Source organism: Kryptolebias marmoratus, linkage group LG7 (genome assembly GCF_001649575.2).
Source record: "Kryptolebias marmoratus isolate JLee-2015 linkage group LG7, ASM164957v2, whole genome shotgun sequence".
In the NCBI taxonomy this organism is placed as follows: domain Eukaryota; kingdom Metazoa; phylum Chordata; class Actinopteri; order Cyprinodontiformes; family Rivulidae; genus Kryptolebias; species Kryptolebias marmoratus.
In genome coordinates, this window is record NC_051436.1 from 1,259,244 (window position 1) to 1,277,421 (window position 18,178).

An 18,178-nucleotide genomic window follows, 5' to 3' on the forward strand; every position below is an offset into this window, starting at 1 on the left:
TGCGCATTTCTGCCTGTTGGCCACCTCCTTTGGGATTATTTCTTTCTGCAGCCTCTCTGTTCTGTGTGTTCTAATCCGCCAAAGACCGGGGGAAGCAGGCAGGCTTAGGGAGCGGGCGGACAAATCAAAGAAGAAGTCTTTCTACACCATCACAGCCATACTTTGTGTTCTTGTGATGTATTTTATGGCAGCGATTGTTTCCCTGGCTGTGAAAAACTCATATCTGCTCGATGAACGTGTAGGGTGTCTGATTCTGATGGTCGCACAGTGGTTTGGTTTTCCGTCCAGTTTGGTTTTACCTTCGCTGTTTCTACAAAGAGCAAAAGAACGTCTCTGCTGCTTCTGCAGTAAAAGATGAAAACACCTCCACAGCTTCTGTTGATCTATTCTGTTTCTCTTTTGATCTGTTTTCTGTTAAATTTAAGATTGGGTTTACATTGACTTTCATGTTTTTCTCACAATTTTAACTTTTTAGCTTAAAGTGTATAATGTACTGCATTATGTAGCTGTTGTTTATAAACTACTTTACGTAAAATATCCTATTGAATAAATGTCCAGGGACAAATATTAATAAAATAAAATAAAATACAAGCCAAATGAAACCAACATTTGTCTGTGTCTTGATTATATTGTTTTATGACCAACCAAGAATATTTCAATTAATTTTAAATTCCATGCAACACAGAAAATAGGTCAAATTCTTACTGCATACAGTCCAGTTCAATTCATCAAAAATGAGGAAATTGAAATTAGTTTATTTACATTAATCTCAATTTAATTCATGGTCAAATTTACATTAAAATATAGTAACATTCAGTCCAGTTCAATCTAATAAGACACTCAAAATAATATAAAATCTAATTATATAAAATCCAAATAAATTCTACTGAAGATGTTTAAATTTAAATTAAAATAAAACACATATTATCCACTTTAATCCAGTTTAACAAAGTCAGATGAAATGAAATCAAGCAGATCAATTCAATCCAATTATGACCTAATTTATGGCACCAAATTTGGACACTAATTTAAATCCAGGTACAGAACAGATTCCAGTTCAGTTCAGTTATAATTCTTCTGCCCGATTATTACAGATTTAATGTAATATTTATCTTTTATTGCTACGAAGAATCACTTTTACCCTCTTAGAGCTCGTCTCGGAGTTGACCTCTGGTTGAACCTTTGAGCACGGCGTTGTTAATGTTCGTCGCCGCCCTGATTGCAGATTTCATGGACGACTCGATCCAACCGTGAGGGTAAGCCGTGTGCTCCCCGGCGAAGTGCACCCCGCCTTCGCTCCTGAAGAGCTCTGCAGAATACTCCAGGTGCTGGTACGGTGCGAACATGGCGAACGCGCCCAGGCTGTAGGGGTCCACGGTCCACCTCTTCACCAGCACACCTGTGCAGAGAGACCTGACGCGCTCTCCGTGGATCTGCACCAGATCTCTGAGAACCAGATCCTTCAGGTCTTCATCACTCGCTCCTTGGAAGAGGAGGGAGTCATCAGCCCAGGTGTAGGAGGCCAGGAGGACCCCGATGGTGTCGTTTCCAGGGAAACTGTGGCTCGGGTAGTAGATGTAACGAGACGGCCCGTCTGTGATGCTCTTCCCCCCCTGGATGCCGTCACTGAGCCAGAACTTTTCACTGAAGGTGAGGAGAATTTTAGTTGAGCTTTCATAGTGGACCACCCGCATCGCCTTCATCTTTTTAACGGAGAGAGGCGGATCGACGTCGATGAAGAGCGCTGCTTTGGTTGTGGTGGTGACCAGGACGACATCAGCATCAAGGCTTTTCAAAGAGGACCCTCGGTCTGTCTCGTACCACAGAGTTACGCCTTTGTCTGAGCGCTGGATTCGTTTCACTGGGGAGCTCAGGAAGAGGGAGACGTCGAGCACAGACAGGAACGCGTTGGTGAGAAGATCCGTCCCTCCGGTTATTTCATCGTACCTTCAAACCCAAACAAAACTAAATGATAAATCATTATTTTCAGCACTCATTAGGTTGCTCTTTTTCATGAAATGGGTAATACTGTAATAGACTTTTTTACTGAGGCTTTGCAAAACAAATAAAACCAAAAGTGTAAGGAAATAGAAGAAAAAAGCAACAAAGACAAGAAACAAAATGGGTAAAACATGGCAGCTTGTGCTATTCATACTTCTTTCTACTTTAACAAAGGTGTAGTCCTGCTATTAAAGAATAAATGGAGTCTATCATCCTTTCATTACCTTCCATGGGATGATAAAAGGTTATAATCTTTATAACATCAGGGCCCAAGATGTTTTAATTCTATTAAAATTAATTCGCAAAAGCGAGACGGACCCTATAAAGGATCCCTGAACACGGGGATTAAAGGCATGGCACCAACCATACAACTGAGAAAACACAAGAAAATAAAACCATAAATAAAATAAAACTTGGTTTTTGTTCCACGTTTTCTTGTTTCCCAGCATATTTCAGCTCAGGTGTGTGATCATTAACATCATTTTAGTCATTCTGTCCGTCAGCTCGTTCTTTGTGAACATAAAAAAACAAATGTTTAACAGTAAATATAATCTTAAAACATTTATGGTTGCATGTTTTGATCTACTTTTATGGATCAAACTGCACCATAAAACCCCCCTGCCCAAACTCTAATTTAAAAAAATCTGTGGTTAAATATTTCAGCTTTGACAGAAACAACAATCTGATATTCACTCAATGGGACCTTCATGTTAAACTAAGACATCTTTCTGAGGAAACTTCCTGAAAGTCGTCCAGTCTTACGAGGTGCTGTCGCTCACGTCGCTCTCCACGTAGATCATCTCCGTCAGAGCCAGATGCATGAAGCTCTGCTCGTTGAGCAGATCTCCGATCATCCTCACCGCCTCCGCGCTCAGACCGCCTTCGGTTCTCAGATACTCCTGGAACAGCAAACACAAGCTGAACCGGTCCGGTTTCTGACCTCATGTTCTGTGAACGTTGGAGCCCAGAAGTGTCACTTCTGTTGTTCTGCAAGTCCTATAAAGGTGTTTTCAGGTGTTGCAGAAGCAAACAGTTGACTCTTATGGGACATTATTGGAAGCTTTGTGGACCTCTGGACATACAGGTAAAAAATGTTATGGTCTTCATCAGATGGAATATGTTTGGGTTTGTTACTTCAGTAAGTTTTAGTACAAGTGTTGTGCTTCCACCCCTTTTTTTATAATAAATACATTTATTATTGGAGCATCTGGTGGTGTGTTACCTTTACAGAAAAGTGGTCATATTTCTCGATCATGGCTTTGCAGCCATGAGCAACGACTTCATCTTTGACCTGCAGAAAAAAAAAGATTTTGTTAAAACCCACTGGACAAAAAATATTTCTTTAAGCCAAGGTTGGGCAGTCCTGGTCCTCGAGGACCACTATCCTGCAGGTTTTCCTTGTTTCTCTGCTCCAACACATCTGATTCAGAGGTTAAATCACCTCTTCATGTTCTGCAGAAACCTGTTAATCACCCATTGATTCAGATCAGGTGTGTTGGAGCAGAGAAACAGGTAAAACATGCAGGATGGAGGCCCTGAGGACCAGGGTTGCCTCTCCCTGCTCTGACTTGGTGGTTTTCAGACAGATGTCTTTATTTCACCCTAACGTACCCTCTGCAGAGCTTGGTTCAGAAGCTCGGTGGCCGACTTCCCCTTTTCCCTTTTGGGCAGTTTGTACTTCAGTATGTCGGGGTTGGCCTTCACGGCGTACGTCCTTTTCCGCAGCCCATGAATCAGATAAAAGGTGTTTGTGTCGTCCATGATGAACGGGTTCATTTTGATGCCAAATTCATTGATGAACCAGCGAGCGATGCTGTTGAAAGAAGAGTTCATGAGCTTTTAGTTGGTGTGACATTTTAGTTTTTGGCAGCTGCTTCTGTTGGCTGAACTTTCAGCACTGAAAGCAACAAATGCAGAAAATATTATAAACATATCAGTTAAATGCACAAATTAAAAATATTAACTCACTGATGGTAACTTGGGATCCTCATTGCTCCCAGCTCAGCGTACCAGCCATCTTTTTCATTCCTGTAGGTCTCCACACGGCCTCCAACACGACCGCTGGCCTCTAAGATGGTGACCTTTACCCAACAGATACAAATGATCCGACTTAGAGAGGTCTGATTACTGAGAATAAAACATTTACTGGCAGAGAAGATGAGGAATTAAAACATAAAAACTAGAATAGAAAGTCTTCATTGTCACTTTACACCTTCAATCTAAAGCCTCTGGGAGTCTCCAGAACCACACCCAGCGGGCCAGTCAAACCAGGAAGTAATTTAAAAAATGGACTTCAGTGTTTGTGAGCTGGTTGGTGATAATGGTGACATATTACTTCCTGTGTCTCGGAGCAGAAACTATCCTAGATTGTAGATCTTTCCCTGGTTTATTGCTCCTGTCTGCAGTGTTGAAACCACCTCTACAAACAACAGAAGACATCATTTTAATATGTCAAAGATATGAGAGAGAAGATATGTGATGGAAGACTTTACAAAAATTAAAGAAACATTTATTGAAATAAATATACTACAGAGAGAATCAGGAAGTAAAAATATTCATATTCTAATGAGATTTTTCAGGAAAACAAAGCTGATAAATAGAATATGATTACAGACAGCACAAAGACAAGATAACAAACAATCAGACAGTTTGACCCACATTTTCTACCAGTAGGAGGCGATAATGCACACCATAAGTTTTGAGCTTTTAAAGCTGAGATGTGATGTAAACTGGATTACATGCAGATTGTTCTCACTCTCCTAACAATAGAGGCTCATTAGGGTCCTTGTTTGTCTGACCCTAATGAGCCTCTATTGTTAGGAGAGTGAGAACAAGGAGAGGAGTTCTGAGTTGAATTTGTTTTACTTTGACATCTGGACTGAAGTGTTTCCAATGAACTGAACTTGTTTCACTCAATGTAAGGAATGCAACACTGGAACTGAACTTTCCCTTTTTGAAACATTCTCATTCTGTTTGAAGCGAAGTCTGATATTATCTCAGTTCCTTTGTCACTTATATCAGGACCACAACAAGCTCAAAGTGTAATTATTCAACCTTTTCATTTTTATTCCCAGTTTCAAATCCTTCCCAGGTTGTGTTTTCTGTGCACGGTCATGCACAAAGGTTTTAAACTAGTCATCATTTTTCTGTTTTCCTTCCAAGCAGCCAGAACTTCCTGTAATCTTTTAAAGTGGTCTGGATTAACAGTTCTCCAAACTTTCTGACAGTTTTTTAAAGTTTTGCTGCAGAATTTGGAACAATTACAAATACAAGCCAAAGGCTTTTTTGATGTTAGCATAGTACTGTAAAGGATAATGTTTATAACTTCACAACATAGTAAATGATGAATAATGTTGCTGGATCTCTTGGTTCTTAATAAAACATTTGAAATAAAGTCAGAAAGCCTTAAAGTCGGAGGATGTACCTTGTGACCTGCATCCTGCAGTAACTTGGCGGCCGTCAGACCTGCGACACCGGCTCCGATTACAGCGACATGATGAGACTTGTTGATGTGAGGAAGACCCGTCTTCACCGTCTGCAGCAGGTCAGCGTAGTCAGTGTCATTCAGACAGTCGGACAGTGTTTCCTTCAGGCTGACGGCAGCCGTGGACTGGTTCAGAGTGAGCAGCAGCACGCCGACAGAAACTGGAAAATAAACATTAATGGGAAGACTCCTGAAAGAAATCCACAGTTTCAGTTTCTTTGCTCCTTCAGTGTGTAAATACAGGAAACGGTGATGACCTGACAGCACAGTTTTGTTTGAATCACCAGACGGAGTTACATAAGTCGAAAGAGGAAGTTTGTTCCTCGAACTACTTTTCACTCAAATCTTTTCAGCTGCTGGTCCGATCACCTCCCCACCAAGCTGTACCCACAGCAGCTTCGTATGAAACTGTTGGACCTCCATAACCCAACCAGCATTCACTCATTCATCCCGAGGATCTGCATGATGGCTCAGGAAAATCTGTAGTTTGGGACATTTTAAGTGATTTTTATTGTGATTTATGAGTAAAATATCAGTTTACTGAAGTGGATTCTACATGTTTAAAGGAGCCTTTGATAAATTGCTTATAATGAGGTCAATAATGGTTTATAACATGTCTGTAATTTAAACAGAACCACTGAGTGGCCGCGTCCTAATCCTGTTTAACCCCTAATATTACTCATATCACGTCCTGAATCCTGCAGGAGATATTCTGGACGCCTCTCTCGATTCACTCGATTTAATCAGTTTCTTCTGTTTGAATATTTGAATTCAAAATACTCACATAAAGTCCACTTCAGCAGATCCATCTTATTCACACTTGTTTTGTCTTGAATTCTAGGAATGAATCAGAAAAAGAAAACAGGAACTGAAGCAGAAAAATCCAAACAGAGAATTATATTTAACTGCATTGTTTCATAATAAGAACTGAACTGATTGGATCTGAGCTGGAATATTTGTTTGGTCTTCTGTGAAATATATTTTGTTTTAAATGGAATTGATTTTCTGCAAAACAATGGAGTTTATATTTGTTTATCTTCTTGTTTTTTGTTATAAAAATGTTTGAGCTCAGGAGCAAAAAGCATCTGCAGTAAAATATAAAAGTAAAGAAGTTTTATGTGAATATTAATAAATTTAACTTCATGCTGTTTGTTGCTGTTTTATTTCACTTCTTTCTTCTTGTCTTTCCACCTCATATATTATATGTTACTCTTCTTTAAGGTCTTAGTTTCAGGTAATGTTTTAAAGGTGTTTGTAAATTAGAAATTATTTAAAAACTCAACATTACTGTGGTTTGAAGTCGGATAGATTCCTACCTTCAGAGGAGCTCACAGGAAGCAGCTGCAGAGTCCAGATGTTGTTTCCAGCCTCTTATAAACTGCCGGAGTTTTTCCTCTCACCTGACCAGCCTCAGGCAGCCGAGGTTTGAGTCTGTTAAAAAAAAAAACATTCCAGGTTTGCTTTTGGTTTCGTTTTTCCTGAAGTCTTTCATTCAGCTGATGAGCAATAACGACTCGAGTCTCATGATAAGATAATAAAAGTGAAGAAATCCCCTCCATGCATTATGTCACCTGCCTTTCTGTGCAGGCTACGTGTAGAAATCTGTTCCAGAAATGGAGCTGCCATTCATTCATTCATTCATTTATTCATTTCACCGTCTTCACAGTTTTTCACTTTGCGCCGCAGATGAACAGCAGCTTTCAGTTTCAGCTCCACCATCGTGGTTTAATCCCTTTGCACATTAGGGAAGAGGGAAACTCTGAGCTCATTTATCAAATGTCTGAAACTTATCATTCAATCAGGTCATAAATATAATTTAATAATCAGACCAAACAGCAAACAGTGCCAAAAATATCAGATCAGTCGGCTGATTAGCAGCAGCAACATGTTTCCTTTGGGCGTAACGTGGAGGAACGTTGTCTGTCTGCTTTGATTTTAAAAAAAGATACAGAAATACTTTTAGTTTCAGCTCTTCCTCTGTGGTTTGCAGTGTTTTCACTTCAGTAAAGAGCAAATTTCTCTGATTTCTCAATTGCTGAATTCTGAAAACTGTTTCACAATCTTCAAAAAAACAGTTTTTCTAAATCAAGACTTTTTTTTCATCTGTACGTATTTACTAATGCTGCTTCTGTTATTTGCTTAAAAGTAAGCTAATTAAAATGATAATAAAGTAAAGAGTTATAATAAGCAATAGAAACTGAAAAATCACAGAAAGACATAAAAAGACTAATGCAGTAAAGCTACTGTAAATTAAATACAATAAACTGTAAATATCAATACAGCAAGGAGCAAGTATGAGTACTTTACTGTGTTTACTGGCAGAAGGATTGCAGTAAATATACAGCAACCATTTTACAGTGTAGTGGTTAAACTTTAACATCCCAATCAGTGTCTTTTAAATCATAAACAGTAGATGCTTCTGTGCAGCTGACGCCTTCAACCACCGCTCAGAGCTGACATAAAATCAAACTGTCGGCAGAGAGGCCATCAGACGTGGAGCTAAAGGTGTAAACAAAGCTGATAATGAATTTACAGTTTAAAACTTTAAATTCAACAGGAGGGAGGAAGGGAGGAAACCTCTGCAGAGTTTTGAATCAGCTGAAGGAAGAGGAGGATTCTGGGATTGATTCCTGCTGAAGGAGTTGGAGGGAGAGCAGAAAGAAAGACCAGTAACTCTTATTTAGCCTGCAGTGAAAAAAATGACCTGATTATTCTGATTAAAGTTTCATTTAGGCATCAAATCGATCAAATTAAACTCAACCCTGCAGACGTGGCTCTGCTGTGTTAGCTGATGATGATCCGACACTGACTGGAAGAATTTAAAGAACAAACAGAGCGAACGCTGACTTTTCATGCTTGGATTTCAAGAAATCCTTGGCCACCCAGTTAGAAAAGAAAGATGTGAGATCAGCAGCGCTGTTGGTTGTTGGATCAGTTTATCTGGTGCAGACTGATTTTCATGCAGGTGTAGCAGCAACACAAACAACAACATCATTCTGTTAGTTTAACAGCCTGAAGGGAGATAAATCTGCTCCAGTTTAGAGACAAAATGTACAAAAACCCCACAAAGGCCTGTCTTCTGTTGGTTTCATCCTGTAGGGATATAAACTGGTGATCAGATGATTGGAATCAGTTTATATTTGAGTTGATGTGTGTGTCTGTGTGTGTGTGTGTGTGTGTAGATTCAACAAGTGAAACATATCAATTTAAGCCAAGAACCAATAAGGACACATTTACAGCAGCTTTGTTTTCATTGTAAAATCTTTTAATTAAACACAAATTTGCATCATTCAGGGCAGTTTATCTTCCACTGCCTGCACACTTTTTAAAGAAATGGTCTGAGCCTTTAAAATACTTTTCATTATTCAACAAACTCTTATTTAAGCACAACAATAGTTTTATTTTATAATAATAATACAAAGTGTTTTTCTGATGGCATTAATCGATGATTGTTGTTACAACAATGTTGTTTTTCTTGGCTTTTGCAAATCATTGCATCTGTTTTTATTTACGTGTGACAGGAAGTTCCACCTTTTCCAGTTTGGCTTGTACCTGAAACAGATTTCAGTTGGTCAGAGCTCATCTTTTCCTTGATATTTATCTGACAGCTTTAACGCTCCCTGGTTGATGTTTTTAGCTGCTCTGATTGCAGATTTCATGGCCGTCTCGATCCAAGCGTGCGGGAAGGCCGTGTGCTCCCCGGCGAAGTGAATCCTTCCTTCTCTTCTGAAGAGCTCCTTGGCGTACTCCAAGTGTTGGTACGGAGTGAAGAGGGCGAAGGCACCCAGGCTGTAAGGATCCAGACTCCACTTCTTCACCAACACACCGGTACAGAGAGACCGGACTTTATCTCCGTGGATCTGAGCCAGATCTCTGAGAGCCAGCTCCTTCAGAGCTTCATCACTGGCGCCCAGGAAGAGGAGGGAGTCATCAGACCAGGTGTAGGAGGCCAGGAGGACCCCGATGGTGTCGTTTTCAGGGAAACCATGGCTCGGATAGTAGATGAAACGAGACGGCCCGTCCGTGATGCTCTTCCCTCCTCTGATGCCGTCGTCCTCCCAGAACCTTCTGCTGAAAGTGAGGAGGATTTTGGTGGAGCTGTCGTAGTGGACGGACCTCAGGGCCTCCATCTTCTGGATGGAGAGCGGCGGATCAAAGTCCATGTAAAGGGCTGCTTTGGTTGTGGTCGTTACCAGGACAACGTCAGCGTCGATGTGGATAAGGGAGGGGTGTTGACCTGACTCGTACCACACGGTAACACCTTTATCTGACCGACTGATACGATGGACCTTGGAGTTCAGGAGAAGAGGACCATCAAGAACGGAGAGGAAGGCTTTGGGGAGGAGGTCCGAGCCACCGCTCACCTCGTAGTACCTGAAAGGCAACGGGACAAACTGGTGGTCATACCTGTGTCCTTGTACAAAAAACACTGAATATTTAAATATTTAAGTAAATGAACTTCAGTGTGAGGTTATATTTCATCTCAAACCATCAGGATTAGTGTTCTAATTTAATCAGTTCAGAGGATATACCTCAATATAAACCTGGATTTTCTCTCGTGTTTCTGTCTCTTCAGGAAACATCAGAGTTTTGTTGGCAGCGTTCAACATAAATGAAGCTGCAATCCAGAGCAGCCATCTTCAAACATCAAATCACCCATAGGACCAAAACCGTTCCTGGTCCAGAGACAGAACCACCGACATCCCAGGATGAGGAGGAGGAAACTTTATTTGGTTGGTTAGAAATCCTAAAACCAGCATCTTTGTAGTTTGGTTATTTTTTATTGTATTAAAACGTTAATGCTCAAAATACAATAACTATTTTCTTCCATTTCACTCTGTGTATATATTTATTTAGACTACAGGGATTTCAGTTCAGTATTTTATGACAAATGACTGAATAACATCTGATTTAAAGATAATATTAAACTCAGACAGAAAAAGATTAATGCTGATGAATCCTGATGGAGTCTTTTTCTTTCTCTCCAGTGTTTTTTAATGAAGTTTTCTCTCCGTTTTAATAAAATAAATAAATAAAGTTTTGCTGATTTGAAGGCGCTCTCGGGTCTTACGTGACGTTGTCGCTGATGTCCGTTTGGTCGTAGATCATCTCGCTCAGAGCCGTGTACATCAGGCTCTGTTCGTTCAGAAGCACTCCAATCATCCTGATGGCTTCATGACTCAAGTTTCCTTCTTCTCTCAGATATTCCTGGAGAATAAAAACAGATGGACACTGATGGGTGTGTGGTGGAAACTCTGAGCTCTCATCAGCTTTAACTCCTCTGAAACTGATCGCTGCTTAAAGCTTTAACAGTTATTACCTGATTAACTTATACAGATCATCTCATGTGACTCATAGTGAAGAGCAAACAAACTGATGTGTGCCAGACGGGTTCATGTTACCAAAGCAGAACTTAGTGAGAAGAAAACTAACAGATACACCTTGGAGTTGCCCGTCCCTCTCTGCTGTGCTAAAACCCCTCAAAGCAACTGTTTAAAAACTTGACTGACAGCCGCTGGACTCCTCCCAGATCCTACATCCTGTTCTCATTCAGGCTAAATTCAGACGTCACTGTAAATATTAGGACCCAGAAGAACCTAGATTTCTGCCCCGTGTCCTCCTTACAGACAGGAAGAGACAGTTTCCATTTAAATCAGCCTAATTATGATCTTATATGATACTAATTCATGGCAGAAGTCATTTCAGGACCTGTACAAGTTAACTTCAAGGTTTTCTTCCCAAGTTAAGGTTTTAAAGTTCACACATCGCTTTATATCTTCATTTATTCAGTAAATATTTATTAAAACGTTGTTGAGTTTTACCTGCACAGAATAATGGTCGTATTTTTTCAGTGCAGCACAGCAGCCATGAGCTTCCACTTCATCTTTCACCTGCGAGAAACAGAAACTTTTACTTGAGTCGATCATCTGATGGGTTAATATTAATGTTCTCATGTTACCTCGATGCAATCTGAGGTTCGATTTCTGCTACAGAGGTTAAAGGTCATAAACAGGACCTCAAATATGCAGCAGAGTTTGTCATAAAACCTGTTGAAGTTTGTTGAATACATAAACAAAATATCGTGTGAAAAAGCCTGCATACAGTCCAGTATGTATGTGACCACTTAGATGTATTTATGTTGGTTTATTTATTTCATAATTTACACTCAACATTACACTCGATTAGGCATCGGCTTCATAAAGGAGCATGTTTTCATCACGTTGGTAAATATTCTGAGTCCAAGCGAGTTTACAGTGTCACAGTGTCAAAATAAAACCTAAAATGCATCCAAACTAAACCTACTAAGCATGTTTTATCCATGTCTCCAGGACTTTAGATGTTAGCAGATGTTAGTAATTCTTCAAGCGTATCGTCTCTGGTTAAACTCAAAGATGAATAAAAACAACTAAACAGTCCAGATAATTATGGCCTTTATGTAACTGGTTTGCAAACCAGTAAAACAAAACATCTTTGCTTTGTTTAAAGCAAAGATAGCAACACAATGTCTGACAGGAAATCCAACAGGCTGGATTGTTTTTTACAGGTGTAGCGTGAGCCGGTTGCGTGACAGCTTCAGTAAAACATATCTGTAGGATATTCAGGTCAGGACACGATGATCTGATGTTATCTGGTTTTCATGCAGCTCATATCTGAGAATGTATATGAAAAACAAAACGTCTTCTGCTGACGTTTGCTTGTTTGAAAGGTTATGTGTCTCATCCTTAAACCTGCAAACATTACCCAACGTTCATAGGTGAAAACAGCTTTAAATGTATATAAAAAGATGAAAAAACTGCCCATAAAATATTGATATTTTATTTACATTTGCACACAGGGAAACCTCACTCAAGCATCTTTCATTCGTTGTCTAAAAACAAGTTTCTATACCTTCTGAAAAACTTATTTTTACTTTATTTGTGATCTTTTTTTAACAGCTGGCATCAGTTTAAACCACACGTGTCAAAGTCAAGGCCCGCGGGCCAGATCTGGCCCTCTGTAACATTTCATCCGGCCCTCTAGTCTGGTTCAGATCGAGTCTGATTCTTATTTTGCTTAAAAAAACTGAAGTATATACAACATATAGTTTTAATTTCTGTCTGATCAGGTTTTTGTCTGTTTTAATGTTAAAAACTTCATTTAAAAGCTGAGTGAGGCGTAAGAAATGACAGCTAATGATGAGCTTTTTGAAGTTTGATCTATTTGTCTGTGTTCATTAAAGTCTGTTTGCTCTAAATTCTGTATAATCTGTAACTGGGAAAAGGTCATTGATATTTCTGTATGAATGATTTGACATAATACATCTAAAACTAATTAATTTATGTAATTTTTAATAAATATGGATCGTGATTGGCCCTTGGCTCGGACCGAATTTTTAATTTTGGCCCCCTTGAGTCACTGGGTTTGACCCCCCTGCTTTAAACCAAACACTGTAAAGAGTCACAACACAAAATTATTAGTTAATGTCTTCCTGAAGTGCAGATTTGAATTGTTGAATTAATTTTATGTCAAAAGTTGCAAGTTGTAGAAGAATAGATGAAGAAATAAAGTCCCACAGAGAAAAGGGGAACGAGTCATAATGCCTCTTTCAGTTTTCTTATTATTCTTTGCTGATGATGAACAATGTTACCATGTGATCAAAAGTAATAAGAAGTTTCAGAATGTTTCTGAATCTTCAGCTCAACTCGACTGATATCTTCTGACCTCATACCTTCTGTAAAGCCTGTTGAAGCAGCTGGTCAGCTGACTTCCCCTTCTCGCTCGGCGTCACGTTGTATTTCAGGATGTTGGGGTTTGCTTTCACAGCGTATGTCCTTTTTTTCACCCCGTTCACCAGGTAAAAAGTGTTGTTGTCATCCATGACGAACGGGCTCAGCTTCACGCCCAGCTGCTCAGCAAACCAGAGGACGATTCTGTCGATGAAACGTTTCCTCAGAAATAAATCAGAAATAAAAAAACAGACCTTATGCTGGAAGAAAAAGTCTTTAGTGAGTAACTAGCAGTTTATTATCATGATCAGCTTGTAATCTGATTACATTTCTTTATTTCAGCTGTTTAGATCCTAACTTAATCCTAATTTAGTTCTCCTGAATGGTGTCCCTTCAGTTTGAGTGTCTGGGAGTCGTATTTATGAGGAATGAGGGGAGATGGACCAACAGATCTGAGTTTTCTCTGCAGTCAGGAGGCTGTGTCTCTGTTATGTTGTAATGAAGAAGGAGCTGAACCAAAAGACGAAGCTCCTAATTTACTGGTTTTCTATCTTCCAACCTTCACTGATGGTTATTATTTATGAATCATGACCAAAAGAACAATATCCTGGATACAAGCAGCTGAAATAAGCTTCCTCTGTGGGGTGACTGTAACCCTAACCATAACTCTGTCTGGGGAGCTTCAAAAACTCAGCTGAGGTGATTAAGTTGTTTTCTGGGCACCTCCTTCTGGAGGTTTCCTGAACACATCCCACAGGGAGGAGGCCCCGGGGCCAAAACCAGGATTATTGATCCTCTCTGGTCTGGGATCAGCTTAGGATCCTCAGGAGGAGCTGGAGAGGGTCACTGAGGGGAGGAAGGTCTGGGTTTTCCTCCTGGACCTGTTACCTCCACTACCTGACTTCAGATGGATGGATGGATGGATGGATGGATGGATGGATGGATGGATGGATGGATGGATGGATGGATGGATGCTACAAACTGACTGTTTGACTGTTTCCTCTCTATAACCAACTGCCACCAACAGTTTAGGGAACTAAATAATATGAAATATCAAATAAAAACTGTATAACTACTAAGGATCCCAGCGAAACAATTCCATGTTATAAAATGTTTGTCAGCTGATGGTTGCAAATTTCTACATTTTGTTGACATTATTCCATCTTACAGGCTTTTCTTCAGCACATCCATATAAAGCTTAGAGAGGGAGCTGAACATGCTTGGATGGAGAACTTACTGGTGAAAACCTGGGATCCTCATGGCGCCCAGTTCAGTGTACCAGCCCTCCTCTTTATTTCTGTAGGTCTCCACTCGTCCACCAACACGACCGCTGGCCTCTAAGAGGGTGACCTGGTTTAAATTAAAGTCAGCAGAACAAAAGTATAAGTTTTTTTTCAAATAAATTTACAGCTGAAGTTGTCCAGGAATAATACTACCATTAATAGTAATACTAGTGCAGCTGGTTTCACTTCATCTGCATTTATCTGCATTTTACTGCCACGATGCTGCTAAAACTGACTCCTAAAACCATCATCAGCTTTGTGTTGGAGACTGATAAGAACACAATAATGAAGCAGATATTAATTAATAATAGTTCACAGTGAATCAACATTATAAAAAGACAGAAAATAATTAAGTGCTGCTATAAGATTTTACAATAAAACCCAAAAAATAGTTTGTCACATAGAAACTAATTAACAACAAATCAGGAACAAGTGGTTAATTAACTCTTTCATGATTAATTAACTAATAACTGGTTGGGGAATGGTGAGTTATTTAACAGGTAGATGTATTTATCATACAGTAATATTTAACCTGAAATTAACCTGGTTTATTCCAGATTAGTGACTTTTAACCTGACAAGTTTATTATCTACACTCAGGACCATCATGGAGCCATCGTTCTCCATCAGTCACCACTGGGAGCCCAGTATGTTCCTAATCTGTTCCTAATCTGTTCCTGAAGACCTAAAGACCTGCAGAGATCATGCATGTCCTGTGAGGTCTCAGTGAGTGTGAAGGGACCTAAATGCTGAGGGTTAGGAGCTCTCTGTGGGGACATTTGGTGTCCATAGATTTACAGATGTCCCCGAACAGACTCCGTTTGTTGGACGCACCTTGTGTCCTGCGTCCTGCAGCAGTTTGGCTGCTGTGAGTCCAGCCATTCCAGCCCCGACGATGACGACGTGATGAGACCTGTTGATGTGCGGCAGTCCGGTCTGGACTGTCTGCAGCAGCTCGTCGTAGTCTTTGTCCTCCAGACAATCCGCCAGTTTTTCCTTCAGGCTGGTGGCCGAGATGTGGCTGCAGAGCGAAACCACCAGCAGCAATCTGAAGGAAACTGGAGTCACGACAAAAAGAAACCACGAGCGTTACAAAAAAAGCTTGAATTACATAAAGGTCTTAATTATGGTTTTAAAGCAGCCCAGGGGTCTAAAGGTTTGAGAAAAATATAGGATCGTTAAATTAGTACCTGTGACTGAAATTTACAGAAATTTAAATATTTCCCCTAAAAAATGACGCTTGAGTTAGTTTCCAAACCCAACAAGAGGAACAGGTTTTGTGTCATGTGCTGTCGAGGAAATTCCAGTAAGAAATACAGATTATTCCTCCGACCACAACAAACAGAACCAAATGTTCCTCCGTGGTTTTCCAGCAGACAGGAAAGATGGTTGCATTCAGGAAGATGGTTAGTTTCTCTTTTTTATCACTCAGTTTGATTCAGAAAATTATCTAAACTGTGTTTTTAATAAAGTTTTCACAAAATCTTTCAATCTTGACTTCAAAACAGAAACGGGATCAGAAGTTACTCACATTTCACTTCCTGTCGACTCATCTCAGCTTTTATTCCTTGTTCTGATGATCTGATGGAGTTTTATTCCTAAAAAATAAGATTCATTTCTTATAAAATTCACACCTTTCTGAGCTCATTTCAGTCAAATAATATTGTATTTTTTTAATTAAAATTAGACTTTTCTTCAAGCTTAATGTAAATTATCTAACTATGATAATATGAACATAATATGAAAATAAATAAAAAATACAACAAATATTTATTTTAAACTGAGTACGCTAAAACTGTAACATCACTTTTATTATTAGTTTTATTTGACATCAGATTCAACATGAAAATATAAAAACAGCTAAACTTACTGAGTTTAATGGAAATTCTAACATAAAGCACTTAGTATTAAAGAGGTTTTTATAAAAATAAAGAAAAGAAAGAAAATTAGGAAAGAAAAACTGAATAACTTGATATATTTTATTAGGTTTCTCACCGTCTGAGGTCAGGTCGTCTTCAGCTGCTTCTTCCTCTCTGGGATGAAATGTTTCACTCATTTATTTGTTTTACAGCCGGTCAGACTGTCAGAGTCAGATGATCCTGAAAACCTGCTCAGGTCTTAAGTTCAGAGATAAAACCGCCCTGCTGACATTCATCGTCATGTTTTCAGGAAGTAACGCTGACTTTTCACAGAGTCACTTCCTGCAGCAGCTAAAAGTGAAACAACCTGAACGTTTTCACCCTGATCGCTGCAGTAATGTGTTCAAAAAGTAAAATATATGGAATAAAATCAGCTGAAGAAGCTTAAACTGAGCTAAATGTAACTAACAACAGGTAAAAGCTAAAAGTGGCATGCATCTTTTATTATATTTAGCACAAATAAAGTTATTACTTTGACAAAAAACTGCTAATAGCTACAGAAAAAGTAGCTTAAATGAAGAAATAAAACATTTGCATGAATGTATTTATTCTTTTGATCTAACAGCAGATACAGATGTCACCTGCTAATAAAATATTTAAACTATTTAAACGTTATTCTGCTACAAGTTTACTTTTGGTTTCTGTTTGAGGGTGGCGCTCGAACGGACTGGTTTTAAAAACAACATTTTTAGATTTAGAGACGAGACGAGGACTGGAATTGAAGGAAAAAGTCGTGTTTTCAGGACAAACAGCTAAAAGCTTAAATAATTTCAGACGATAAAATAAAAAGTGGTTTTGGTTCAGTTAGAATAACTTTAAACAGAAAAGATTTCATCTCTGCTCCTGTTTTTTCATCACTAGAGCCTAAAAAGCAAAAAACTAAACAATTCAACAAAGTTGTTACTCCTGTCACAAAGAGGGAACCCAGTGCTGAAAATCATCCAGAACGTTTGTAGGAAACCAGGTTAATAAAGTTATTAGTTGCTTAGAATGTCAGATGTTTCATTTCTGGCTCAGAGGCATGAAGAGACAAAGAAGAAGAAGAAGAAGAAGGAGGAGGAGGAAGTGTCAGAAGTTAACAGAGTTTAACTGGAGTTCTTCTACTTACAGCAGAGTCGATCAGCTGCAGGTGTTCTACGTTCTTCTCGTTCTCGATTTATCCCTCAGACGTTCCTCTCTCTGCCCTGCAGCTCGTCTACTCGCTCTATATCTACATCATCTTTAGGCTCATTATCATAAAAGCCAACACCTGTAACCTGAACCGTTGTTTGACTTCCTGTCTGTGTGCTGCAGCAAGTCTTCCAGCTTTCAGCGCCTCACCTGTTTGCTTACCTGTCTGCCTCACCTGTCTGCTTACCTGTCTGTCCACCTGTCTGCTCACCTGTCTGCCTCACCTGTCTGCTCACTTGTCTGCTTACCTGTCTGCCTCACCTGTCTGCTCACTTGTCTGCTCACCTGTCTGCTCACTTGTCTGCTCACCTGTCTGCTCACCTGTCTGCTCACTTGTCTGCTCACCTGTCTGCTCACTTGTCTGCCTCACCTGTCTGGCTCACCTGTCTGCTCACCTGTCTGCCCACTTGTCTGCCTCACCTGTCTGCCCACCTGTCTGCCCACCTGTCTACCTCACCTGTCTACCTCACCTGTCTGCCTCACCTGTCTGCTCACCTGTCTGCCTCACCTGTCTGCTCACCTGTCTGCCCATCTGTCTGCCTCACCTGTCTGCTCACCTGTCTGCCTCACCTGTCTGCTCACCTGTCTGCTTACCTGTCTGCCTCACCTGTCTGCT

General features: G+C 39.8%; 2 protein-coding genes across 3 annotated transcripts; both read right to left on the reverse strand.

Moving 5' to 3' along the window:
* Nucleotides 1-663: 663 nt before the first annotated feature.
* LOC108248304 (L-amino-acid oxidase) lies at nucleotides 664-17,607 on the reverse strand. The gene is made up of 9 exons (XM_017436992.3): nucleotides 17,501-17,607; nucleotides 6,802-6,916; nucleotides 6,270-6,322; nucleotides 5,426-5,646; nucleotides 3,970-4,082; nucleotides 3,613-3,814; nucleotides 3,224-3,292; nucleotides 2,764-2,900; nucleotides 664-1,947 (listed from the first exon to the last, which is right to left on the reverse strand). Exons 3-9 carry the CDS (start codon nucleotides 6,292-6,294, stop codon nucleotides 1,146-1,148), a joined length of 1,569 nt encoding a protein of 522 aa, XP_017292481.1. The 5' UTR covers nucleotides 6,295-6,322; nucleotides 6,802-6,916; nucleotides 17,501-17,607; the 3' UTR covers nucleotides 664-1,145.
* Nucleotides 8,740-16,625, reverse strand: LOC108248303 (L-amino-acid oxidase). 2 transcript variants are annotated; one of them, XM_017436991.3, is made up of 8 exons: nucleotides 16,469-16,625; nucleotides 16,005-16,071; nucleotides 15,308-15,531; nucleotides 14,429-14,541; nucleotides 13,194-13,395; nucleotides 11,308-11,376; nucleotides 10,557-10,693; nucleotides 8,740-9,859 (listed from the first exon to the last, which is right to left on the reverse strand). In XM_017436991.3, the coding sequence occupies exons 2-8, from the start codon at nucleotides 16,024-16,026 to the stop codon at nucleotides 9,058-9,060; spliced, it is 1,569 nt and encodes a 522-aa protein (XP_017292480.1). In that variant the 5' UTR covers nucleotides 16,027-16,071; nucleotides 16,469-16,625; the 3' UTR covers nucleotides 8,740-9,057. The 2 variants fall into 2 exon arrangements, with proteins under 2 accessions (XP_017292480.1, XP_037832263.1); XM_037976335.1 differs by having other exon boundaries at nucleotides 13,194-13,413.
* Nucleotides 17,608-18,178: the final 571 nt, after the last annotated feature.

Excerpts from the sequence above, each read along its gene's own strand:
- LOC108248304 (XM_017436992.3), bottom strand. The coding sequence starts at position 6,294 with ATGGATCTGCTGAAGTGGACTTTAT. Across the intron at positions 5,647-6,269 it reads TCTGCTGAAGTGGACTTTAT|TTTCTGTCGGCGTGCTGCTG; the intron begins GTGAGTATTTTG and ends TTTATTTTCCAG. Across the intron at positions 2,901-3,223 it reads ATGACCACTTTTCTGTAAAG|GAGTATCTGAGAACCGAAGG; the intron begins GTAACACACCAC and ends TTGCTGTTCCAG.
- LOC108248303 (XM_037976335.1), bottom strand. The coding sequence starts at position 16,026 with ATGAGTCGACAGGAAGTGAAAT. Across the intron at positions 14,542-15,307 it reads TGCAGGACGCAGGACACAAG|GTCACCCTCTTAGAGGCCAG; the intron begins GTGCGTCCAACA and ends AATTTAAACCAG. Across the intron at positions 9,860-10,556 it reads GACATCAGCGACAACGTCAC|GTACTACGAGGTGAGCGGTG; the intron begins GTAAGACCCGAG and ends GTTGCCTTTCAG.